The 27,646-nt window shown below is 41.5% G+C and overlaps 1 protein-coding gene across 4 annotated transcripts in view; it reads left to right on the plus strand.

The window, feature by feature from the left end:
* Positions 1-27,646, plus strand: part of PLPPR1 (phospholipid phosphatase related 1) — a 119,946-nt gene that overhangs the window by 53,959 nt on the left and 38,341 nt on the right. For all 4 annotated transcript variants that reach the window (XM_074532261.1, XM_074532264.1, XM_074532263.1 and 1 more), the window contains exon 2: positions 3,538-3,645. In XM_074532261.1, the coding sequence (XP_074388362.1) occupies positions 3,583-3,645 (63 nt within the window). In that variant the 5' untranslated portion in view covers positions 3,538-3,582. The remainder of the gene's footprint in view (positions 1-3,537; positions 3,646-27,646) is intronic.

The following is a 27,646-nucleotide window of genomic DNA, read 5'->3' on the forward strand; positions in this document are numbered from 1 at the left end:
GATTCTGCTTAACTGAAATGCAGTTAAAAACTGTGATGAACAGGGCCCTTTTAGCATGTCTGGATTGCTGGTTTGAGGGTTCTCCACAGAAACCCAGACATCCACTGTGGCAATGTGTGAAATACGTTGTTCATCTTCTCTTCCTTCCAATGCAGGACATGGCTTAAAAAACATAGGTTTGACCATAGGGTCTCCAGAGGAATAGACCATAAATTAACTGTTTTGATGACTGATCACACAGGACAGTGCCTGAATGTGCTGTGGCTGCTGCAGGAACTCACACTGTAAAGGCTCAGTGAATGCTAGCTTGTCCTAGATATGTCCTTCTTGCTGTCTGCCACATGCTCACATAAAGGGCTTTAGAACATACCTGAATGGGGCATTCTGAAAGCCATTCCCCTGGACAGACCCCTGAGGCAAGAAAATCTCTTCAGCTTGAATTCTCTTTTTCTTTTCTGTCTTTTTCATTCCGTTTTCAATTAACTTATTTATATTCTCTGCCTCCACCTGCTCTCCCAGTAGATGCCAGGCAATAACCTCCTGTGCTGTAGATATGGGGCTTTCTGAAAATGCACAGGTGAGGTTAATTGAACAAGATGAGAGCTAATTTTAATTAATTCACAAATATTGCATTATACAATTACATATATTGTTTTAAGAGTGGAAGCATCTCATAATACCAAAGCTTCAGATTATTAATATTCTCTCTACAGTGAATTCTAATTAGTTAGAGCAGGTCTGACCAGTTCTACTCTCATGCTGCGATAACATACCAGGCCTGAAAAGGTCACAGCTAGCAGGATCCAAAAAGACTCTTACAGTTTCCCTCACATGAGTTCCTTAGGAATTCAGTTAAATTGATAAAATGGGAAATAATAAATGGAGAAAGTTGATGCTCATATTTTAGCTTTTATTTGCCATTGCTTTGGTCAGAGACTTTGGATTCCAAAAGTTTGTTCAGTGTGAAAAGGTCTGCCTGGATTAGAAAACAAGTTTTTTACCAAAATTTCTTTTACGCCTTATTATGCAAGAGAGAACTCAGTTTTGCTCAAAGGACCATAATAAGATGTAAAATAAATTTTGGTGAAAATCTTGAGTTCTCTCTGGCTGCTCTGCAGGCTGAAGCATCTGGGGTTTGCTGTAATCTGTGTTTTGCTGTCAGTATCCCTAGAGGACTCATTTCCAGCTGAAGAGAGACAAAAGATGATGCTCCCACCGGGACTGCACCTTTGCTTCCCTTTACTCTTTACTATCAAGTAAACCTGATAAAAAAACCAAGCACTGGTAGCTGAGGGTTTTCCCACAATCTGGGAATTAGCTGATCATGCAACAATTTGGTCTCTTCCTACTTCAGCCTGACACAAATATGTCATCACACAGGAGAGAAGCTGGCATGTAAAATGCTTTCCCATAGCCAGTGCAGTTCTTTTAAACCAGTGGTGCACAATAAACTTAAAGGAACAGGCATGGTGATAAACATCTGTGAAATCAGGGGTCCCCTAGTGTTAAATCAGGCAGTTTTATATGACTATGAACCCTCAGTTTCTTTGCCAGTTTGTTCAGTTGCTTTCAGTCATTTATTGGGCAAAGTAATTAAATTCTTGGATTGCCTTGCAACCCTCTGTTTTGGTTAGGAACACACATCAGCTGCGACTGAAGTCATAGCTTGGGGCTACAGTATTGTGGTATGGAAAATCCTGGTTATTTCTAACCTTAGTCTAACCTTAGAAAAATTTCTTTGAATAATGCTCTGTAGGCTGCTCTTACTCTTTAACCTGCTGTTCCACCAGATACCATGTTTGCCAAGCCAAAGGGCACAAGAGATGGAGGTATTAAAAGTGCTGTTAAAAAATGAATTGCTGATTTTTTTTTCCCCCATGGTCCAAATGGGATTGGATTACCTTGTCTTTTTTAAAGCAATGATGCTAACCTCTGAGATAAACCCCATTTTATTTAATAAGTAAAGTTGAAGTCTGTTTGGAAAATGAAGTGTTTTGAGAATAGTTGTATTTTAGGATGGGATACAGTGTAAGATGGGAGCGCCTGAGGTACATCACAGGTGACATTCCTGACTGTTTTGTTTGCCCTGAAACTGTATTTCTCAATGCTTAGCAGTTGAGAAGCTCTTCTTGACACAGAATGTGGCCTCACTGGAGTCACAGGAGCTCTGCTGTGCCTAAATCCACTATATACATTGTGTATTTTCCATCAGTGGGTCAAGCTGTGAGGAGCTGAGATCAGGAACGCCTTGAGCAGTTCACAGGTGGTGAGACAAGAGCCTGCATTGTGGTGCAGGTGGCAAGCACTGGCAGCTGATCCAACTCCTCCACTCTGTCCTGAGCTGAGCTCCCTCGTGCTGACCATGGTATTTCTCCCAGTAGCCCTGCTGAGAGCTGGTGACAAGTCACTGACCTCTCTGTGAACCTCACGGGCTCCGTGTGCCAAGGCCTGAATTGCCACCCAGGTGCCAGTGAGGTCAGAGAGTCACAGGAGGATGCTGTGCAAAGCGCCCTCTGCAAAATACATCGGTTTCTATCTCCCTCCTTCTGCCTGGCCCTGGCGCATGGAGGAGCTTGGCATCAGGGCAGAGTTTCTTTGTGAGTGTTGCAAGTGAGGCTGGACCCACCTGAATCTGTGATGCTGCTTATTGTGCTTGGGCTAAAATTGGTAGCAGAGGATTTTGATTCTCTGCTGTGTCTCATGCTCTGTGCAATCCTGCACCTGGCAGCTCTGGGCTTTTCCAGCTTCCCTCCTACTCTGTGTCTCCCTGTAAAGGCATTTAAACCAGATTTAGCTTCTTGATTTGTTGCCTCATGCATGCAGAAAAAGACACTTTCTGTAAAATTTGTGTTAGTCTTCTCTTCTCTGCTTCTTCTACTTTTCATGCAAAAATAGTGTCTTAGCTCAGTGTTATAGGGTCATGTTAATTGAGATAGCCGGTAGCCTGAAGAAACGCTAAGTGAGTAGATTTTGATGTGTTAATGTATGAATTTATATCAGGACAGAAAAGATCTGCAGAAAAGGCCCAGGTCTTCATTGCGTTTGCTTGTTATGGGGAGAGAGGTTTTGTGCATAGCACATGCTGTCATCTTGAGCAGATTTATACAGATAAACATTCTGATCATGTGTACAGTCAGTATACTGTAAGCATATCTGTCAAAGTGCAAGTTTAAAAGTCAATTACCAAAATCTCCTGGTTTAAAACACACCGTAGGCAGGTCAGTGGGCTGAAAAATGTGATTTTACAATTCAGAAGAAGAATCTTTTGCTTGGGAGTGGATTGTATTTAAGGAAAACTATTGTATTCCTTATCACCCTCGGCTCTGTATATGATGTATCTTGTAACCTCTGTCTGTCTATTCTATTGTGTTGTAAGGGTAGAGCTTTCTCAGGCTGTTTTGTACACAGGTAGACCTTGAAGTTCTGACTAGACTGTGTCCTTGGTCTATTAGGTCAGTGCTCTATGTTATGAACCTAATTTTGGAGCTTGCAAACATGTGAAATATACTGAAATACCTCTGTCTTTTTCTTTTTCAGGATATAAAGTTTTGAACAGTGCCTCCCCAAGAAGTGTGATGAGAAATGGCTTTAGGAAACAATACCCAGAGAAGTTATTCCATCATCCCCTGCTTCATCTTTGTTGAGGTGAGTGCAGCATTCAGCTGCCAGGCCACCACAGAAGGCAGCTCTTCCCTGCAGGAATCAAGTAATTTGTTAGCAATTTTATTTGTAGCAAAGGATGCTGTCTTAGTTGATCACATAGATGTCCATGTTCATACTTGGTGCCATCAGATCCCCCTGAAAAAGTCCTGCATGAGCTATCCAGATCTCAGGCACAAGCATGCAAGAACAGGCAGAGACAGGGTGTATCCAAGACTTCTCTGTCTGGTTTTCTGGCTAGTCCTGTGTTGGGCAGTAGCTGCAGGTGATTGCCCATCCTCCTCAGACCTCTCTCCACCTTGGTGCTGCACAGGGACTAACACTCATTCAAGGAAATTTCTGATCTCACAGTCTGATGGTTCATGGGCTTGGGAAGCAACACTGAGCTCTGATTTCAGTTCAGGTGGAACATAAAATGTAGATGAGGCATGCCTGGCCTTTAAGTGTAATGAAGAAGCTTGGCTGGCACAAAGGGCTGAGAATCTGCAGTTAATGCTCCATGTCTTGGTTAAAAGCAGTTGGTGTGGTGGGATTTTTATTTATTATTTTATTACTTTAATCCATACAGATGGTAGTTTGTGGTTCTTATTTTACTTAGCCTAATACTGATAGACTGGGCAACATTCATTATTCAAATCCATGATTGTTCAGCTGGTGCCTATAAGGCAGTTTTCCTGGCAAGGAAAGTGACTGTGTTTTCAGTGAGGCTTAAAGCTTCCATCAGATTTAGATGGCAAAAAGGAGATAACTGCCTGTGAATAACCACCTTCAGAACCACCTGTCTGATGTAGCTTGGATGGAATGCTCACTCTTTGGCCCAAGTTCTGAGGTCCCTTGAGCCCTTCCTTAAGAGAGGTGCCCAGAACTATGAAAGGATTAATTGTTGTTCTGATGGAGACAATGGGCCACTGCTTTATTCTAATAGCTAGAGAAAGAAAGGGTAAAAATGAGTGAAAAGCAGAAATGAGGTCAGAAAAACACCCTATAAAAACAATCAGGAATGGGATGTCTCAAATTTATTGCTTAAACAAGCAGCTCTGAAGACTTTTAGTCCTCTAAAGAATTGAATGATGGGCCTGGTTGGCAGCTTGTGACAGTGACATAAATTGTTCCCCCTGTAGATAAGACTGTCATGAGGATTTTTTGCTCCATAAATATACATTTCTTGTCCTTTCACATAGTTGATTTGCTGATTAAAACACAACATTAAATTAAAAATCAGTCAAAATCAGAGAGGTAGTATCTGAAACTATGTTCTCTCTGCTGCATTCTTCCCTTCTTTGTCCACAGTACAGATTTTTAATGCAGCACTACTGGGACTACAAATTCATAGACTTGTGTCAAGCACTGTAGCATTAAACAACAGGAAATCTAATTTCCTGCTGGGAGTGCAGAGATGATTGATAGTAGCCATTCCATCTGAAAAGTCCCTGTAAATCTTAAGGCACACTGGAGATGTTCTTTTCCCACTGCTGTGCTTTTGAGACTAAAGTAAAGTGGGTTTGTTTTTTTTTTTCCTTTTTTCCAGAGAAGGGGCCCCAGACACCAAGCCCTGTGCTGGATTACCTGGGTTGGGACAGACCCTATTTTTGTTGCTTTGAAGCAACCATGAGAATTGATTAGCAGTGTGACACCTTGCTGTTGCTGTGAAAAGCAGGACAGCTAAAAACAATGTTTCCTGCTTTCCTGACAGTGTTTTTCTGTGGGAGAACAATCCAGCAACAGCCATGCTAGCTGAACATAATAGGAAAAGAAATTTTACTGAAAATTTTTTATTTTTCAGTAAAAAATTATCATAAGCCTGTTCCCCAGAATGTGCTGTCTCCCCCACTCTAATCTTGTCCTCTGATTAAAAGTTTTGTGTTATTTGCTCTTAAGAAAATAATGCTGAGCCTTGACTGTCATGTCAGATGCCCTGCCAGTAGCTATTTGCTAATTGCCTGCTCTGCAGTGTACCTTCATGAAATTGTGGTGGCAGAGGTAGAAATGAGGTGACACAAGAAGTTTGGGCACTTTAAATACCATCATGCTTCAATCTGTACAAATATGACACAGCTTCAGCCGCTATTCTAATTTCCATTTAATTTTCCTCCCACTGAACCAACTTGTAGCAGTTAGTTATTATGGAACCTGACCTGAAGATGAATGGCTCATTATAAGAATTTAAACCCTGTGCCTGACTCTACGAATTCCTTTTTATGTTCAAAATATGAAAGTTTTAATAATAAGGAGATAACATGTGATGTGTAATCTGAAATGACAGAAATGTTTAATCAACATTTTCATTCCCTAATTGGAAATACAATGTCATGTTATGAGTGGATTTAAAGGCTGAATAGGGAATCATTAAACTAATTTTGATCCACTTATCAAATCTGAGTCCCTCTCCCAAATAATGCAGGCAGCTTTCTGGATGATTCTTTATTATATTAAAAGAGGTGTCATTGCAGTCTGACATTTGCCACCAAACGTCTGTGAAGATTTGGTGCAGTACATTTTGTTAAACATGTAAACAATTAACTAGGATGTGCAGGAGACTGAGGTTCTCCTTTTCCCTGCCCTCCTTTGCAGACAGCATCCTGAAAGAGGCCTTCAGGAGGCTTGGTTTGCATTAGACAGAGGTTAAATAGTAGTGCAAACATCCCCCTCTCCACAGGTCCCAGAGCCCTCTGGAGTCAGGGATGGAGCCAGAGATGCTTTTGGTATGCCCTGGGTCTGTCCCAACAAATGCCAGTGGTGCACAGCAGCCTGTGTGAGGGTTTGTTGCTGGCCATGTTTTGCGGAGAAAAGAAGAAAACTCCACAACTTTGTAAAAGTTGTAAAGCTTGGTGTGTTTGTTACAGCACTGGACGCATGCGGAGATTGTTCTCCTTAAAAGGCATGCGCACCTCTGAGGATTTCAGGTCTCTTTTTATCCCTCTCTCAAATACATATGCATACAGTTTCACAATAGGTTCATACATATTCATTCTTATGGATTCTGTGTGACATTTATCGCCAGTTCCTCTTTATCAAAAAAATTCCTGGGTCAGGGCAGCCTGCCCTTGAATCGTTTCTGGTTTTTTTCTCTGTCTCCCTCTGTCTCCTCACTATCTCTGTCCTGCAGTTTTCCCTTCAGCTTTGGCCTTACAGACTTTTCACCCTTCCTAGACATTTCACCTAATTCAAAATGGATTTTTACTCTGAGAGGATTTTTCACTCTGTCTCAGCCAGGACTGATCACTGGAGTGGTCTCAAGGATGGCAGGCAAGCATGAGAGAAAGCAGGAGAGGCAGCGTCTGGGATGACAGGAGGAAAATTATCCCATTCTTCCTTTCCCATTTATGGCGGCCAAAGCTCTTTGTGGGGCATCTCCTCCCTCCTTCACCTGCTGGGACAGGGCAATGTCAAAAGCACCTGTACCAACATTTCAGCGCAGCTGTGCCATTGTTTTGCTACCCTATTTTACCAGGCTTGATCCAGGGAGTGCTGCATTCCATCATTCCATGGAAGGATGTGTGCTGGTTGAAGGTGAGGAAAGGTACAATCACACCTGGCAGATGCATTTTTTGCGTGAAAGTACAGCCAGATTTCTGCAGGTGAGGAATAAATTGTCAGAATGACTAAACTTCCTGAGGTCTGGGCAGTGCCAGGGATGGAAGTGGGAGAAGTGCAATGCCAGTCAAATCCCAGTCCTTCTCCTGTGGGACTGGTGAGCTGCTCTCAGGCCTTCATCCAGCAGTGTTTTCCATGCTCTGTGCTCTTGCCCTCTCTTTGTTCATCTCATTTTGGCAATCAGGTTTCTAGGAGAAAACTCAGGCTAGGGAGCTGTAGGAGAGGATCCAGTGTGGCTTTGAATTTGGTAGGTTTAAGAGTTGTCCGGGCTTCTGCAGCCTGTTTGATGCTCATCATTAGTGACAGGAAGCGCAAGGGGATGTGATAATTGCATTTAGCAAATAGATGTTGGGAGGAAAGTTCCATACATCATCCCCAGCATCCCCACAACTACACATGACTTCAGGGGGAAGGCATGAGAGCAACTCCAGAGCCATTGTGTGTGTTTGAATGGTGGTTATTGAAGATGCAGTGTCCTTTTCTTTCTGCAAAGAAAACCCTCTTCTCAACAAGAGTAAGGACTGTAATGGCTCTCTAGGCAACAAAAGGAGAAATTTGGTCTGGGATTTCTGCTGATGAGGCATTTTCTACTTTATTTTTCCTCCTCCTCACACTGCAGGTCCTGGCCTGAGGGCTTGAGCAGTTTCAGGGAGTTATATAAGGATTTATTTTCAAGTGCAGTTACTCCTGAAGGAGTTGGGCACATCTGAGGTGTGTCTTTGCCCATGAAAACACTAAAATTTTCTGGAACCAGATTTAATTAAATTGTCTTAAATTGATCAAAGAGTTACCAAAAGGCTTTGATATATGACTGATGTATATTCTTCATTGTGATTCATTGTGGATTATTGTAATGCTGACTTTGACAAGGTAATAGGGGCAGACTCAAATATGTAACACCACTAAAACTGAAAACATTGGGCATCTTTAAATTCTGTAATCTGAAGATCCCACTTTTTCACACTTAATCCATTATTCTGCCCTCAGGAAAGCTTTTGCAGGCAGAGTGGAAACTGTTTCTTCTTGACAGCCTGATATATAGGACATTGCGAAGGGCTGAGGATTTTACACAGAAAATATCTTCTCCCCTTCCCCCAAATGAATAAAATAAAAAATCTGAAAAATAAAAAGTTCCAGTCTTACATTTATTTTTTGGTACAAACTTGGATTTGAACTGTAAGTATGCTGTAACCTCACAGGATTTCTGTTTCTTCAGTGGGGTATATTTTCCTTTACTTTTGGCTATTTTATGTTCGGACAGATTGGATCATCTTCAAATATCAGTTCAAATGTAATTTTAAAAAAAAGTTTCAACTTGCAGAAGCACTGAAGGAAAGCATTCTTCTTCCTTGCCCACATACATTTTCGTGTCAGCACTTTGTGTCGTCAAGCCGACAGCTGAACTACCGAGTAGCAGGAGAATTTCTGCAATACTGAAATCATTTGTGTAAGTGAGACAAGTGCCTCTTGAACTTCTGTTTGTCATCAGCATCACAGCAGGGCTTGGGGAGCTGTGAAAAAATCAGTGAATTTAGAACATTTGTGACATATGTGGCACTTGTTTTATTATAATTTCTTGGTTAGGTGTTCTGAAAATTAAAAAGGTTTTGTACATTTGGGTGTACTGGCTGGTGCCCTCTAATTTTTAGTAGTATTTGAGGAGTGTGAAATGACCTCTTACATTTGATGTAGTCCTCAAAGTTACATTTGTAAGACATTGAATGTATTGGAAGTGAATTTTTATTTGCTTATTTTTAGAAAAGAGTAATTTCTCTCATAAAAGCTTGCTGGTTGTTTAGGCCTTTAATGATAATAAAGGACACAGAGATATTAGATTGCAACTTTGGATATTTAAAATACAGTGGTTTTGTCAAGATAATGTCCAGTTCTCCTAGAGAGTGCAAAACAAATCCCATCAGAATTTGACATGACCTTTAACTGGAAAAGCATCCCAAGGTGAACTAGCTTGGAAAGAGCTGCAGCCCTCAGTGGCTCTGTTCCTTCTTTCTCCATCCGTGCCGTGCCTGGATGTGCTGTGCTGCCCCACTGGGATGCTGTGAGGACAAAGTGCCCCAGGGATGTGTCATGTGCTGGTGTTGTACAAACTGCCTGTCATTGGATGCCCACTAAGGCTGTGGGAACCCGTGCTGACAGAGGCTGTGCAAAGGGTGATGTTTCTGCATAAATCCCTGTGCTTCAGGCACTTCTGTGGCCTGGGATTCATTGTTTCTGATTTTATTCACGCAGCATACATATCCATTTCTCTCTTTCTAAAAATCTCTTTATGTTCTCCATTTGCCACTCATTCCTCAGCATTCTTTGTCCCCACACACCTCCTTTGTTCCAGGGGACTGGATAACTCCATATTGTAGAATTGGCTTAATCTCAGTTAATAGGTGTCTCTTCAACATTGGATTAGTTTTGTTGAATTGCTAAGCAGCTTTAGTATTACCTGACTATAAAAAAAATCCTTCAAAGTGCTTCACAATTAGGCAGAGAGCACAAATGACTCTTGGCCAAAATAGGCACTGTGAAATAAATCTGATTATTATTTGATTCTCCTTAGCTTCTTGAGGACCTATTAAAATTAACATTAAGGGATTGCCATGAGAGTTTAGGTGCTTTACTGATTTTTTCTTTAAAACATAAGTTAAAGAAGGCTTGTACTCCTGCTTGAAGACACATGAAGCGTTTTTTTATCCTTCCCTTTATTCTGAAAACTTCCCATTGCAAATAATCCATTTGAACACCTGAATAATATCTTTGGGTTTCCACCAATGGATCTGGTGGACTTTTCCAGGAAGGGATTAAAGGTACCAAAAGACCTGTGTCTTTATGAATGATAAAGAAATGCATTTGGAAGTAGAGGAGAATGCTGTGAACAAATTGCTTTACCTGTTTACATTCTGCCTTGAAGCTAGCCAACACTTTTGAGTGCTACTGTAATTTATAATGTTGCTCTGTTTATTCAGGTTTCTAAGAGAAGGAATTGTACAGATTTTTTTTTTTAATACTTAGCACTTAGAGAGGTTGGATTTGCTCTGGTTCTGAAGTACAAATGCATTTTCCCCATTTGTTAGTTAAAACAAACTCAATATTTTTTGCTAGAAAAACTACTGATCAGAAAGTTTAAGTAAGTCTTTGAGAAAAGGGGTTTTGAACCAGGCACTGTTCATGCAGGTGTTCTGTGTGTGCAGAAGTCTGCAAGCCATATCTGAGGCTTTCTAAGTTGGAAGGTATTTCCAGTAATTACTGAGCTGCTTTAACTAGGCTTGAAATAGCAATGTGAAAATACACAGGACACAATATGTAACTGCCCTTTTTTCCCTCCTCTCTTTTCAGAAGTGGACTTAGATTTTAGTTCCATGGATATTGCTGTAAAGTCCTTAATGCATTGACTTTTGTTTCTTTGCCTACTTCAAAAACCTAAGGGATTTTCATGTTTTCTTTCCCAAGCACACAACATAGAGCTAATTATTTGCTCAGGTACATGCAAATTTGCAGACCAAGAAAGGTGCAGTGCAATATCAAATTATTGACTGCTCTGTGATACAGCTACACCATTTTCTCTGGTCTGCATCTGTGAATAAACTTTTTTGTTGTTGTTTGGGTCTGTAGGAATATCCCTGCATTTGCTTATCATGATAATTTGCATGAGGTCTAAAAGGAGTGGAAAGGAATCAGTAGGGACTCACAAATGCAGTCTAAGTAACCATAAGTACAACAGTCAAGCCTTTCCAGAGCTGATCAGTGGGAAAGACATGAAAAATGCAGGAGCAAAAGAAGATGCTTAAAGCATATTTTGAAATATCAACCCCATCCCAACTTTTTGACAGTGTCTTTGACATCAGGAGAATTTTTTAAAGTGGAATAGGTCTTTTCCAGCATCATGCCCAGTTTCATCAGGACTTGATTTCTGGTTCCAGACCAGTCACTCCAGACATTGAAAAGGAGGAGTTTATTTCAGCAGTATTTCAAGGGCAAAGTCATTAACATCAGCCTTATGGCAAAAAGGGTTGTTTCAGTGATTTAGCTTTGAAAAAATATTGACATTTTTTGCTCTTTAGAAATCCCAACTGAGTTTTAGTACCAGCTTTAGGAATTAAGGCTTGGTCTGCCAAGCCTTGTGCATCCTATACAAACCTAAGGTACTGCATCAACCCAGAACTTCTCCAAGCTTCTGGCAACATTTGGGTGCCTTTGTGTGGGTAGCAAATAGTTTCTGAATTGTGAGATCTTCTCCCTCTAAAGCACAAATGGATAATCCAGTTGCTCGTACCTGAGTGACATGAAATAAATAAATCTATTATGAATGCAGCAGAATGTGGCAACAGCAACAACAACAAAAATCTTTCTGGAGAAATGATAATTTATGTTTCTGTATTTCTAACTTGGTTGCCCAGTGCACCTCAGGTTTCATGATCTATTTTGTTTCATGATCTATTCCTGGGGCATTCTGAAGGAGCATCTGATGCTTCTTCTCAGCCCATTCCCACATCCCAGCATTTTTGCAATAAACAATTCTTCTCTGATGCGTTTCCTTCATTGGTGTATTTCACCAGGATTTCTGTGAGATGTGGATATAGAGCCAAGCAGTTTGTAGACCCCGTTCCTGAAGTAAGAGCAAATGCTTTTTACACAGGTAGGCTTGCACACATCATTTTGTCACAACTGTGGCTACTGCTTGGTGGAGCTGTTAAAGAGACTGAATGAAAATGGATCAATTTGGATGTGTTTGCAGGAAAGGAGTGAGACAGTAGGAACTGGTGCTTTGAGAGTTGTTGCACAGGATGCTAAATGGGCACTCAGGGGTCTTAACACACATGAAATTATTACTCATGATGGTGTGTGCTTACAACAATGGTGACAGACTGACCCTCAGCTGTAGAGTTCATGAGCCTTCATGGATTATCTTTCAGCTTGATGCCACTCCTAAAATAATATTTCTGATTCAGGAGTTTGGACTAGGGTCAGATTTAGGATATCTGTATAAATTCACAAGGAAAAATAGTGCTAGGTCTTCCTAGAACACTCCAGTTTTAAGTTAAAGAATCAGGAGTTAAGATGTACCTTTGTCTTGAAACAGAGTGATTTATTGGTCAAGATTTCTGCTGCAGATAGACTTTTAGAAGTGGTTGATATGTGCATGGTTGATCAATATTTTACTGAGAACAAAGTTGATTTTTAAAGAGTTGTTTCACAGTTCAGGAAACCAAATGAGGGCTCATAATCGTGTGTAACTCTTACTTTTGAGTGGCATGTTTACAACACCCACTGGGAATAAGGTCTGCATCACACTGCACATCCTGAAAGTGCCAAGGGCTGTGGTCTCTGCCAGCAGAGATTCTGCTTGTTTGCAGAGGGTCAGTGCAAAGAGCCTAAAAGATTAAAACATACTCCAAAACCTGCTGTGCACTTCTTTCTCTTATCTGTTCCTTTATGACCTAAACACAAGAGCAGATGAATGGAAGAAACCGTGTAACAGGATGGGTTTAAAATGCATTTGAATAATTTGTTAACCTTTTGCAGTTCTAGGGCATTATTAACTTTTTATGATTCTAGAGTAATTATTGATGAGGCCTATGAAAAATATGCTGCAATAAGATTAAAGCAATTGGAAATAATGATGCAGTTATTTCTGGGGTTTCTGTCAGTTTTCTCATGAGTTCAGTATAATTCATCCTGTGACTTAAAGGATAGCTACACTTGGGGCTATAATGGTCAAATTTTTCCTGTGTTTCCTTCTGCCACCTATTCAAAGCCGCATGTCTATCCCCAGAATCAATTGTTCATTGAGACTTTGGAGTTTAGACTTTGCATACCTGGCAGGAGCTCTAATAATAATGCTAATCCTGTATCAATACCTGTTACATACTTCACTAAAGCACAGAAATTCAGTGTGTGATTATTATGTGCAGATGTACATCATTATTGAATTAATATCACCTTTATTTAGTTTACACCATATATAACAGACTGCTTGGTTTCTCAAAACTTTTTGTGAGTTGTGCATGCTTCATGGAGAGAATAAGGTTAGAACTTTAAAATAGTTTTTGTTTCTTTTTCGCAGTGGAACTATTGATTGAGTTTCCATTTGATTTACTGTAGTCTCAACACTGCATTTTTTTATAAAATTACAGCAAAAATATCTGTAAATGTACTGCATAAATGCAGTCTAGTTTCTTATTCGAGCCTGACCAATGTAAGATTTCAGGTATAATCAAGTGAATTTACTTTTCAAATAGATTGCATATCAGATTGTACTTTTATGAATTTTAGTTGTGCTAATATTTGACTTGTAGCTAGCTAGGTCAGTAGTCATCAAGGATCTTTATGATCTTATTTAAACTAGCCAAAGCAAAAATCAGTTCAGCTCTGTTACAGTGATGGGGAACATACTGAAACTCTCAAACTGATCAAATTGTGGAAATAGAGGTGCTTTATACATGGTATAAATGTGTTATCATGTGAATAAATACTAGCATTGGTTTAACATGCTGTGCTTCAGGTTTTTTCATTCCTATTGAAAATATATTTCTGTAGAAGGAGTAAAGCAGTTTGGGACTTGCAAAAAACTCAGACTAGCTGTGTTTGGACAAGAAAGGCAGCCAGGGTCAACCAAGTAAATAATAAACCCAAGGCTTTACTCCTTTGAGTTAAAAAGAAATGTCATAGACTCATAGAATTATTTAGGTGGGAAGGGTTCTCTGTGGGTGTCTGGGCATGATGCAGCTCAGAAAAGCAGCAGCTGAGGGAAGTTCCTTTGGGCCTTGTCCAGATGAATTTTCTGATTTTCTTACAGGCAGCCTGGTTAGGTTTTGCGTATCCTCATAGGAAAACACTTGTCCTAATATTCTTTCTAATTAAGTGATGCAACCTGGTGTGAAAGAAAAGGAATCTAGGCCTGATGACAGATTAAGGAGAATGGAGGATGCAACAAAAAAAGAGAATGGGTAGCAGAAAGCAATAAAGAAATTAATCAAGTTAAAAAATCTTCCTTTTTGACTTTTAGAGCTGTGTGCAGTTGGAATCCCTTTTTGCCTGCCCAGTCCTGTTTTCTTGCAGGAACTTCACCTCGGTATTGGCATGCCCAGTTTGAAAATGCAGTCGATTACCAGTAGTCAGCACACAGATTTCCTTGTCCACATTCAATATTTTAGAAATCAACATGGCCCCTCACTTGGCCCCTCACTCTGTTTTGTGAACGCACTGAGCTGCACACACACAGCTTTTATAGGGAGCTGAAGAGTGGACAGTATGGGAAAGAGTTCCGTGGAAATCCCTTCAGGATGCAGTATCAGGGTAATATCAGCTCCCTATAAAAGCCATGTGTGACTCCTGCTGCCAGGCCCTGGTTTAGCAACACTTGGTTTGGTAAGAAGGAATTAAACTGCCCTTAGTGTTTGTGGAGACTTGTTAAATGAGCATCTAGGGGATGGTCAGTAATGTTAAATCTGGGTTCAGAAATTACTACTTTTGAAATATATCCAAACCTTGTCGGAAAACCTTGTATGAAAAATAGCCATAGCAAATAGCTTTGAATATTTCCCTTTGTTTTGACAGGGCTAACATTGAAAAGAGAATGGTATCTTCAAGTGAAAGGGGAAAAAGTGAGCACCAGAACTTGGATTTCGTGAAAGTTTTCAAACCACAGGTCTTCTTTCTTACCTTGCATTCAAAATTGCAAAGCAAAATGTTTACAAGTTCCGAAAAATGAAGCAGTCATTATTAATTTTTTTATATGACTGCTTGCCGGTGAATTGTACTAAAGGACTCAGATATTTTTGTACTAAAGTACTCAGGCACAACATGACTTGCATGCAGCAGAGGAGATTCAAAGTAGTAATTGTTTTTTTTAAAAGCTTCCTGTTCAGCTGGGAAAATGTTGAAGGCAAATAAAATGGATTTCATAATGCCTTATACATATTAATAAGACTGTGAAGTAAAATGTCTTTGACTGTTTTCTGTTTTATTTAAAACATTGTCTCTATTTGACTTTTATGGTTGGTCTAAGAGTCCTGCAATCTTGGTATCAACAGATAGGTTTTTTGGCAGTAAGTGCTGCATTTATCAATGTCTAATGACTGTGAACCTGCACTACTCTATTAAATAGCAGGGATCTGGAAGCACGTACAAGTATTATGAATTTTAATAAATGCTGCTCTGTGAATGACAAAGATTCAGAGCTTCACCAGCTCCAAGGTTGTCAGCTCAGATGGAAAGTTTTTATACCTGATAGAACAAGGCAGCAGGACAAGCAACTGAAGACATGACAAGGTCAATGTTGTTGGAGTAAGGCTGCATTTGATTTTCTCTCTCCTGCTCATGAATTCTGCAGTGCCTTGGCTTTCACTGGACACAGCAGTTCATCACATAGGTATTGGAGCACAAAATAACTAAATACAAACACATCAGGAATTTCCATCAGAAAATACTGGAATTTAATTTTTTTAGCATAAATTTTGATATATTATACTTACTGAAACTCCAGTAGTAGATCCCATGTTGCCCAATTAGTTCACTTAGGAAAGAACTGACTATGCTGGATTTTTAAGATTCATTGCTGTGTGTTAATACAAACCCCAAAAATATACTACATCTGTGCCTGCAAGGAATTGCCGCCTTTAAGGCTTCTGCAAGGTGTTGCAGACTAAAAGGAAAGTGAGGAAGCTGCATTTCTGGTTTGTACAGGAAGGCTTTTGCTTCTAGGAGAGGCCCCATGTGCTATTCTGAGGGCTTCATTACTTGATGTTAGCAGGGAGAGCAAACTGGGCAGGCAGAGTTGCAGGTTCTCTGCTTTGCACTTTAAGCCACATCAGCTGCTTGGAGATACCATCAGAAAAGCACATGGCATTTCAGAAAAAAAAAGTAGCCTGGAAATTTTGGAGTGGAAAGATATCTCCCAGTAATTTTTTTTTTTTTTTTGCCCCTAAATTAAATTTGGGTTCCAGCATGTTTCATTCCAATAGGATTTAGGATGGGATGGAGAGCAGCATCAGCAAGCAGAAATCCCAAATCTCTGCAACACCAGCGGTGCAAAATCCCGTGCAGAGTTTCAGCATTTGGGCACTGTGAGGGAGAGGCAGGAGAGCAGGGAGCCCCTGGACTCTGTCTGTGCACTGAGGGTTGTGGTACCTGCCACACCTGCAGCACAGGGGTCCTGCCCTGCATTCCCTGGGGGCTTTTCCACTTATCTGCTGTCCTGACATGAAAACCAAAAATGCAGCAAGGCTGTTTCAGTGCCTGTGCTCACCATTATCTCATCGCCTTCTCTGCACCTCTCTCAGTGGCAGTTGCACTGTGATTTGTTTGTGTGCCCGTGCCACTGGAGATCCCTCTGTCTACAGACATCAAAGTGCTTCACAGCTGTTAAGAGAATACTGAGCTGATCTAAGGAAGACAAAAGAGCTGCACTGTCCCCAGCCCAAGCAACACTTGCACCCAGGAGAGTGACATCCCTCACCAAAAGAAAGCCAGGCAGTTGTGAGCCCTGTCCTGGCAGCTGGGCTCTGAACATCTGCCATAACCAGGAGATAGCTAGAGAAGGGTCTAAAACAAGATTGTTTTATCATTGTCTCTGCCGTGGTGTTGCTACAACCTCTGGTCAGAGGGAGTGTCAGTCTGCTTACTAGTTTGTTACCGATTTTTTTTTCCCAAGGTTTGGGGTTTTTTGTTGTTATTGTTGTTTTGGGGGCTTTTTTAAATAGGAAAAAACCCTTTCAAATTGCTGATACACATAATTCCAATGTCAGAGAGTTTTACAGCTTTCTTATGACATCTGTAATTTTGTTTATGTCAACCAATATCTTCAGTAGTTGACATAAAAAGTAAAAGTAAAAAATACAGCACCTAGCACTTGAAAATCTGCAGGTTTTCCCTGTTTGGCAGACACAGCCAATGACACAGCAGAATCTCCACTCTCCTCTGAGACTTTCTTGGTCTTCTGGGAACTCTTATGGGTTGTCAGGGGAGTCCTGGACAATCTTGGAGGAACATCAGTGTACCAGTGAGAACAGCTGGATGAACCCATGTCTGCTAGCAGCAGCCTCTAGTCAGCTCTGCCAGCTGCTCCTGACCCAAGAGGACTCTGAGCTTGCAGATCTTGAGTCCAGGACAAGGAGGGCCGAGTGAGACACTGGCACAGGTTCCCCAGATCTGCTGCAGTTTGCAAACCCTGAACCTGCAGCGGGAGAACAGATGGAGTCTCTGTTTACCTGGGTTGGAAAGTGGAAACTCCAGTGATGATGAAGGTTATAAGATGGTGGATTCTGGCCTTTGGCGGGCAGGCTCCTGTTTCACATGCAGATCTGAAGTGGTTCAGTGCCAAGGCAGCTCCCTGGATGAGAGCCCTGCACAGGAAAGTACCTGAACCAGCTGAACCTGAGCCACGTGGCAAGAGAAAACAGTGAGTGGTGGTGTTGAGAAATTCTCTGCCTGCAGAGAGTGAAGGCCCCCATGAGTGCTTTCCTTGATGCTGCTGGTGAGGAGGAGGAGGAGGAGGAGGGTCTGAAGAGGACTGGGTGGATCTGATGAGTCGCCAGTTGAGATCACAGATCACAGATCACAGAATAGCCTGAGTTAGAAGGGACTCAGAAGGATCACCAAGGATTGCCAGGTTGTAAGTGAATGACACATATGTGTGTTTGTCCAGCTGATGTCAGCAGCAGGATTTGGCTTCTGTGTCCATTGGACCCTCTTTGAGGATCTGAACTGCTTAGAAGGCAATCAGCCTGTCCAAATGGAGCAAAAGCAGCTTGGCCAGCAGCCTGGCCAACCTGGAGAGGAGAGCTTAAATTAAGATGATGAGAGTGAAAATGGGGACTAAGAATCATGTGAGGAGGTGAAGGAAAAGGTTGGAAGGACCAGTAAAGGACGAGGACTGAGCAAAGGACCCAGCATGGTGGGAACAGAAGGAGCACTAATCAAGAGGACAATGAAATGAAGTCCCACCAATCACAAACACATAAGGAAAGAAGTGCCAGGGAAAGTTTTCAATTCACTTTTGGGAAATCAGCACAATCAGACACTTCTCCGGCACACCGCATTTAATATCTCATGAATCAATCGATTCCTTCACCATGAGACAACCAGATTGCACAAACACACCCTCAGGATTCAGGATTATGAGTCTCAGTCAGCAGGTAAAATTTGTTTCATACTGAGCACCAACCTGAACCTCTGATCCCAGTTACCATGCTCTCAGTTCTGCAGAAAAGGACAGATTTTTCAAGCAGTGGGAGGAATCTCTGCCTTGTTGGTGTTAATGGGAGCCACCTGTCAGCAGCCTGTTCCAGCACAAAGGCTCACAAAGTAAATTGAGATTCATAGCTGGCATGGCAGGCAGGTTACCATTACCAGGTTTTCTTTGTCCAGTTTAATGGCAGGTGTTGCTTGCCTATCAATTGGCAGCTTATTTATTGGATTCAGTGCTTTATCTTCAGCTTGCATGGCTGCGTAGTGTGGGCATTTCTCCAACACCCTCATAAGTGACTTGAACACAAGACTGAAAGGGACACTAAGCAAGATCACAGATGATACAAAACTGGGAGAGGCTGTTGACTCCCTCAAGAGCAGGGAGGCCCTGCAGGGAGACCTCAGCTAATTATGGAACGGGGCATTCAACAAGGGAAAATGCTGGGTGCACTGAGGATGGGGCAACCCTGGATGTATGGATGGACTAGGGAATGAAAAGGAACTTTGGGCTTCTAGTTGATGACAAGTTGAGCCAGCAGTGTCCTGGCAGCCAGGAGGGACATTCCTGTCCTGGGGAGACCAGGCCCAGCATGGCCAGCCAGGCAAGGAAGGGGATTGTCCTGCTCTGCTGCCCACTGGGATGGCACCGCCTCTATTCTGGGGCAGATTGGGGCACTACAGGTAAGAATGACATTAAAACGATTAGAGAGTGTCCAAAGGAGGGATAGTGAGGTTGGTGAAGCACCAGGAGGTGAAGCTGTAAGAGGAGTGGCTGAGGCCTCTTTGTCTGTTCAGCCTGGGGAAGAGGAGACTGAAGGGAAACCTCATTGCAGTCTGCAACTTCCTCGTGAGGGGAAGAGGAGGGGCAAACACTGATTTCTGCTCTGCTGTGTCCAGTGACCTGAGGGAATGACCAGAAGTTGTGTCAGGGAGAGTTTAGGTCAGATATTAGGAAGAGATTTTTCCCCCTGAGAGTGTCTGGGCACTGGAACAGAGCCCCCATGGCAGTGGTCACAGCCCCAGCCTGACAGAGCTCAAGGAGCCTTTGGATGATGCTGTGAGGCAGAGGATGTGATTCTTGGGCATGGTTCTGTGCAGGACCAGGAGGCGGACTCGACGATCCTTGTGGGTCCCTTCAACTGAGTTTATTCTGTGATCACTCAAGACCAGAGCTGCACTCAAACTTTGACAACCTTTGTACCTGTTCCAAGCCAGGAACAAGCATGTGGTCACACTCTGACATGTCTGTGCACTGAGGTACATGCTGTGGAAAGGAAGTGAGAGGAATTAGAGGTCTGAATGCATTTGCAGGGCTATGATTTTGCTGGTGTCACAGTGACATGGAGAGAGAGCTCACACGAGGGAGTGCCCTGGATAAAGAGGCATTTTCAGGAAGGGCAGGCTGGGGCAGCAAGAAGGGAGATTGGATTTTCAGCAGGTCAGCAGAATCCTGTCCTCTGCTGAGAGCTGGTAAGACACATGCTGTTCAGGTGCATCTGTGCCGGGTTCCCCGGGATGAGAGAGACTCCTCCCTGTGATACCCAAGGAAAGCATCAGAAGCAGTGGGCACAAACTGCAACAGGAAATGGCACTTAACATAATAAAACCTGTCATCCTCTCAGGGTGATGAAACTCCAGCACAGATGATGTAGAGAACTTGTGGAGTCTCTGTCCTTGGACGATGTTTAACACCCAGCTAGACATGGATTTGGACTGCCTGCTCCCGCTGACACAGCTTCCAGCCAGAAGTCAATCTAGGTGATCTCCAGAGGTGCATGCCAACAGGAACAGTTCATTCACAGTCTGGCACTTTCTCCACAGCTGCCTGTAGCTGGTGGCTCCATTTAACTTCTGCCTTGTTTGCCATGTCTCCTTGATGCTGAGATAACTACTGGGTTATAAGGGAGAACTGTATTTTATGTTTACAGATGAGGAAATGGTGACTTGCCTACAGTTACTCTTTTGGTCAGGGTCTCAGTATCTACATATGACCTTTTTTACCTTGATTTTTGCTTCAGGCTGAAGGTGTGACTTGTGTCAGATTTACCTGAGAAAACCCAAGTGTTTGTTGATAGCTGCTATTTGAATACTAGCCTTTTATCTTCTTCATAAGTCTTTTCTTTCTTTAATGACCTTGAACTATCAACAGAATTTTTCATAGCGAAAGAATTTTTTTTCCTCTTAGAACTAAACATTTATCAGCTTATTTTGGCCTTTCATGTTCCATTGCACCAGCAAAACATTTAAAATATATCTTAGTAATAATTAATTGCAGCCTTCTGTAAAGCTGCTGGCTTTGAAACACAATTGCTCAGCCTTTCCTTTTCTTCCTTTCCTCAACAGGTAGCAGTGAAGCATTAGTCATTTAAAAATCAGACAAAGGGTTTTGAGGCATATGGGGAAAAGAGGAGGGTTACTAAAATGCTTGAACATGTCAGAGTGCCATGCCACTAAAGGAAAAAGAGGTGGAATATTAGAGAGACTGCTGCAAGAAGTAATTAATAATAACAAAAAAGTAGCTTTACAGCAGGGCAAAGAATTAAATATTGCAATTTATTGTAACTGATTGACCTATGTGAGTGTCATCTTTGAAGAAAAGGAACACAAGTAAGGTCCAGGTGCACACCTGTAAGCACTCTGATTGCAAGGACACTGAAGACATCAGTGCCTGTCCAAGTCCTCAGAGCAGAACAGTAGTTCTGTCACAAAGAAAGAGCAATAAAATGTGTTCCTTTTTGCCACGTGGCCGGTGGAGGGAGAGACTCTGCTGCAGAAACTCTGCTGTGACCAAAGGTCTGACCACAGCCTCTTGTGTCTGTGTGCCATCCACTGCTGAGAAATTGCTTGCCCATTTCTAACCCCAAGAATGTCCATAGGCAACGAAGCTTTCAGAGGAAAGGTTGACTGTTAACACCTTTCAAAATCAAGGGAAACAGGACCATGTTTTTCAAAAGCAGCAAGAAAGGGGCCACAGAATGTACAATGTGTCAGAGTTAGGCTTCTCTGAGGCTTTGTGTTTACCCTGGGATTTTCTGGGTTGAGAAGTATTGTAGAAAAACAGTTCTGTTCTGTCTAAAAATAGAATTTTCCAACTAAAAGAAGTTTCTGCTGTTCTTCTAAACCTCACAGCTCTCCAACTTGCAGTTTACCTACAGTGTTCACTAAAAAACTATGTGGGTTAGGTACTGATTTGCTTTGGAATTAGGTTTCCTTTTTCTCACTTTTGCATTGCTCAGAGTGACATCTTTTAAAAACCTGACAGGTTTGGTTTCTTTCTGAGATTCTCTCCCAAGAGGCAGACTGATGACCAGAACAAAAGAGATGAAAGCACTGCCAAAAATGTGTGAGAAGGGAGCAGATTTGGGAAGTGCTTTCAGCATGAAGAAGGTGAGAGAATGAGGAGCTCTCTGAGGAGCTGCTCTTTGTAACCATGCACACTATAGGAATTTATTATAAGGTTTCTGTCTCTGGAGAGATGGTCCCTGAACTTGCAAGGCGGAGATGCTCAGAAGAGGAAAACAGTTTCCCCTTTGTTTAGCCAGATAAGATCCCAGCAGGTTTTAGATCTGTGTGATGAACATCTTTTTTACAGCTTTTTTGGCCTTCTGGAACAATGATGTGTGGATGAGGCAATGGCTCATGGGTTATAGAGCAGCTGGAAAATTCCCAGACTGCTTCTTTCTTCCAAGGAGCAGTTTGGGAATCATCCTCTGACCAAGGAAGATGCACAGGGTATAAGAATAAACAACCATTCATTGGGATGAGAGAGTATACACTGCACTGCTGTTGCACTCCTTAGTGTTTATATGTCAGAGTGGGCAAAAGTCCTCAGCTTGTTCTGCCTTGAACATTGCTAAAAATGTCACCCAACCCATCATTAGTATCCATAAGGCTGCAGTCTGAGAACAAGCAAAGGGAAAGTAATGGCTGTATTTTGGTGCTTTTGACTTTGTGCAGATTCTTTGTTCCTTTTGTATTTTGCTTTATCCTAGTTCTCATTTTCACCTGATTCTCCCACTGTAAATCCCTTCAATTTTCATAGAGATGCTTGCTTTTCTGACTGCAAAGACACAATAGAAATCAAAATATACCTCAGTATCTCCCTGTGAGCAGTTTTGCTCAGGTACCATGTGAAGATACCAGAGAGCAGTCATGAAAAGCATACTGAAAAGATGTGTAAGTCTGTTGTGTCAGAATCCTGTGTCCTGTCAGGATCTGTTGCTTCTCGACACTTGGACAGTAAATTGTCCTGACACCTCTATGTAAGTGAAAATAGTCATTAGATTAAAAAGCCTTTAGAGTTCATGATGGATTTAACAGCTTTTATGAGCCATTTGTACAGTGAAAACCCATTAGTCAGTGAACCATTATCAGGGGTGCAGGGCAACTTGGAAGCTGTTTTAGCCAAAGGCAGCTTTTCAACTTTCCAGAGCAGTCCCTGTATTGGGCATTTTTGGAGGACACAGATACATGGAAATAAAATGCGTGTGTGCCATGCATTTTATTCCCATCAAATCAATGTTTTTTTATGGAATGAGTGTGGTACTTCAAAGCAAAATAAGCTGCAATTTTAGGGTTTTGGTTACTGAAAATAGGCAGACAATGAATTATGATAAGATTTTGCATTCTTTCTAGTGGACTGGGTGACTTATGTCAGTGTGGTCCAGGTTAACTGCTGTCAGAAAGAATGAAACTCAAGGCAGCCTTTCACAGAAGAACGCATCTTGATCAAAGGTTGAAGGGCAAATTCAGCACCAAGTTCTGATTAAATTCTTTGGACTTGCTCTGAGTTTTTTAGGAGTTTTCATTACTTTGCTATATGCAACTATTTGAGCAAGTTTCATGAATTAGGGTGTTTCTGAGGCTGGAGCAGACCAATAGGTAGATCCAGAGCATAGTTTAGAGGAGCAAACCCTGAATCCTTTTAAGCACGGTTTGGACACCAGTTTTTTGAGAACATCCTGGCAGATATTTTCTGTGTTCTAACGTTCTTGTGGCCATGAGGTGGAAAGCACTCCTCCTGCATTTAGAAGAACCAATGAAAAAATGTTCCAAATCCTCCTGCAAAACAAGCTCTTCCAAAGCAGCTGTTTCTGGCAGTGGCTGTTCACATGTAGCTGTTCACAATTTCTGTTCACATGAAGCTGTTCACAATTTCTGTTCACATCAAGCTGTTCACAATTTCTGTTCACATCCAGCTGTGCACAACTCCTGTTGAAGTACAGAAGTTTTTACTGGTGTGTTAGATGCTGGATTTCATGGAGTCAGTAAGAGCTCTCTTAACAAGTCCTGGAGATGATTCCAGCATTTTGTGCTGTTTGTTTCAGGCAAAGGCTGGACAGGCACTACAACCCTCATTTTCTGCCAGTCCCAAGTGACCACAGGTGTTTTCCACCTCAGTATCTCTCAGTTTGCTCTCTCTCTCAGCTTCAACATCAAATCTTTCCACTTGGGGAAAGCTGTGTAGTGCTGCACTGAGTGCCTATTCTTGTCATTAGAGGTGCTGTATCACTGGTGCTGGTACACACCTGGAATTCTAGTGGTGTTCTCTCCATTTGAAAAAGGTGATCCTGCAGATATCTTGATGGGGAGATGAGGAGACAGATCAGGCAGGACAAGAGAGAGTAACAAAATGCTCTTGATTTCTTTTAATTTAATACCAGTGTAGTCAAAACATATCTTTGCTCTGCTTCTGTTGCTAAAAACAAAATTCATTCTGAACAGATGCCATTTAAATGAAGACTTTTATGTTAAGAAAATCACTTAGTCTCCACCAGAATTTGTAGATCATTTTAAGGTGTTATGTGCTGGAAACAGCAGTTTCCTGGCTATGTGCCATTTGGAACTGGGTAGAGCATTAATGCCACCTGCTGAAAAGCTTCGTGGGACTGCTCAAGGGAAGATAAATATGCTATGCTTGTGTCTTGGAGGTTTTAACAGCACTTGGTAATGGTGATGACATTCTTCAGGTGCAAAATAAAAATACAATTTTTCAATCTGATATATTCTCCCTCCTGACAGGTGGAAGTTTAATTCTCTTTTCCCCTTGTATAAATCTCACTCTTTATCATTTATCATCATTTATCTGAAAGGGTATCAGACCCCATTTTTCTGGGGTCTTAAAGGAAAATTTTAGTTCTCAATTTTTGTTAAGAGTCCTGATTTTCATACATAGAAGACAGCCAGTGATTTCACAGGAAGTTCAGAATGTCTGGATTTATACAGCTGTTTGAGGAACACATTTCATTTCACTATTGTTTTTTGGAAACTGATTTTTACCATAACAAAGGTCTACATGTACCTGAGAAGAAGATGTTACATAAAATACAGAACATGTATTTGAGGGACAGAAAAAGTATGGAACATACCATGGTGTCACAGATACAGGAAGAAAAGCTGGAGAGTCTGGCCCTAAAAGCAAGACCTACCTGATTTTACAGAGTAGTTTGCTACTGTAGCAGTCAAGCAACTTTCTGATCCCCATCTTTAAAGTGTATGTCTTCCAAATGTTGCTTAAAATCCCAGACTTACTGTGTATTAAAACTTTTCTTAATGCTCTTTAAGAATTCTCTTCCTGCAATCAAGTGGTGATGTGAAAATCTCAACTACTTCCGTTTAAAAGAGTCAGTTAAATTTCCAGCTTTTTATTGTGGGAAAGAAAATTTACTAATGTAATTCCTGTCAAAAGTTTTAATTTATGTCTCTTTGCACTACACATACAGACAGACTGTGGATTGATGTAAATTTTAATCCAGGAAGGTCAGGCCAGGTTCAGTAACTTTCATGCTCTTAGTGAACAAAGTGAGAGTGAGATCACAGTGTGCCAGGATCTGAAACCAGCCCTGAGTAAAAGACCAAGGAGCAGAGCCAGTGCTGTGGAAAGCTCTTCCTTTTTAGCTCTGACCCAGCTAGATCAGCTATCTGACAGAAAACCTTTGTAAGCCACCTTCAATAAGGTTTAGAGGGGAAAAATATTATTTTTGTTGTTTGTAAATGTTGGGAAACTAACAAGAGAGAAAATCCTACAGACACTAACTCCTGGGTTTATACTTTTTAAGTAATAATTACATTATCACTGTGGTTGTTTTTATTTTAGAGTCAGTGGAGGAGAGGAATGTTGCTATTTAAAATTGCCTTCTGGAAGCACCTCCCTTCTCCAGGTCTGTTGTGAGGTCAGAGTGCAAGCATGGAAAAGTTGGATGCATGATCTGATGTCAAGGAGCAGCTGATGCTTGTGAACAAATACTCACAGAGAGGGATGAACCCACCCATGCTTCCTGCTCATGATAATCCCCTTTGAAACTGCTGGCTGCAAATTTGCTGGTCTTAAAATCATTTTCTCCTCTTTCAAACTACACAAACCAGAGACAAAGACTTCTTTTAAAAGAAGTCGGGATGAAGACCACAGTAAATGATTAACCAAATTACTATTACTACCAAATGACCTGAAATTCCAGCTGTATTTAAAAAAATGAGATGATGTTGTGAAAAATACAGGGGAACCCCCAAATATATTAAAAACATAAAACCTTTTAGGTTCTGCATGGATGTTTGGTAGTGTGGCATTTGGAATTTAATGTCGCATTAATGCCCCCTGCTGATAAGCCTTCAAAATCTACTTTGAATCAAGCTCAGAATTTAATAGTCTTTTGCATCAGTACATCCCTTATATTAAAAAAAAAAAAATCCAAAAACATCCAGCATATATCTCATCATAACTGGGTTCTTCTTAAATAGATCACATCTCTTTCAAGTCTGATACATGACAAGGTCTGTGCTGTCACAAAATCAGTAACAACAGCTCCTTAGAATTGTCCCACATTAATCCCTTCTGCTCTTGCCTTAGTTTAAGGTCCAGTTATGTAGTAAAATTGGATAAAATCGGAATGTTAAAGGAGAAAAAGAATCTTTTAATGATGATTTCATAAAGAAAGCAAACAATTATAATGAAATACGACTTGCCAAAAAAAGAGAAATTGCAAGAAGGTGAGCAGATATTCAGGGTAGTACTAGAGGACGCTGAGTCACAAAATCATTGATGTTGGAAAAGCCCCCTAAGACCACTGAATGCAGCCCTTAACCCAGCACTGCCAAGTCCACCACCAGCCCATGTCCCCAAACCATGCCCCTAAATGAGAAGTCTTTTCATAGCTTTTATGATCTATTTTCTAGGTAAAAATAAAATATATATTTAGTATTGATTTTTACAGAGATTCTCTTGCTAATAGCATCACAGGTATTACTTTGATTCCACAAGAGAGAGGAGGATTCATTTCCTCCCTCTTCAAGCCATGAAAGAATTGCTTTTCCTCTGCTGTCAGCGATCAAAAAGCCACTACTATGCTTTTTCCAGTTTCCATCGCCTTTGCTGCTGCGTCTTCCCTTTGTCCATTCATCTCCCTGCCCCTCTGAGGTGCACAAACTCTTGTGCAAGCGCCCACAGCATTGCCTGGCCACCTGAGGCTCGCAGGGACATCCACCCCTGCACTCATTGCCTCTGAGGAGAGGGGTGAGACCTGTGCTGTCCCCCTCCAGCATCAAAGGCTGAGCTTCGCTCAGACAGGGCTGATGCAGAGAGGCTCTCCCAAGGCAGCCCAGCTCTTTGTGGTGCAGTGGGAGAAGGCTCAGCTGTCACACACACACACGGCGTGGATGGATGTCCCTCCTTCCTTCGGGCTGACAGTTTCAGCCTCTGATCAGCCCGTGGATCGTACTTACCTGTCAGAGAAGGTAGGCTTAAGTTTATTACATAAGAATCACCAGAGAAAAGTAAAAGTCTTTACATTAAAAAGGTTGAAAAACTTTGTTTTAAACTGAGAAAGCTAGAGCAGTATATAAATTGCACTGAGTCGTATAGATTGAGGTAATCAAGGTGCTTCATACAGTTGCTTATTTTATTTTCTACATATGAAAAGGCTGCACTGGTTAGAGCATTTTTAGGCCTTTATTTCTGCTGCCATTAAGAGACTTGTACTGCTTTAACTGCACCGTTAGAGCTGGAGAAATCTGGATTCTTTATGTGGGTGAGCTCTTAGGTAACATTAAGCTATTGCAGTGTAGCACCTCGCCATTCTTCAAGGACCATTATATAAAAAAGAAGCCTGAAAGAGTTTTTAACCAGACGTCAGTATTTTTAGAGGTCATGCTACTCTAACAAAACAACTTCTGCTGAAATAAGTGCCTTAGGAAGACATGAACT

Source organism: Zonotrichia albicollis, chromosome Z, assembly GCF_047830755.1.
Source record: "Zonotrichia albicollis isolate bZonAlb1 chromosome Z, bZonAlb1.hap1, whole genome shotgun sequence".
NCBI classification, from domain to species: domain Eukaryota; kingdom Metazoa; phylum Chordata; class Aves; order Passeriformes; family Passerellidae; genus Zonotrichia; species Zonotrichia albicollis.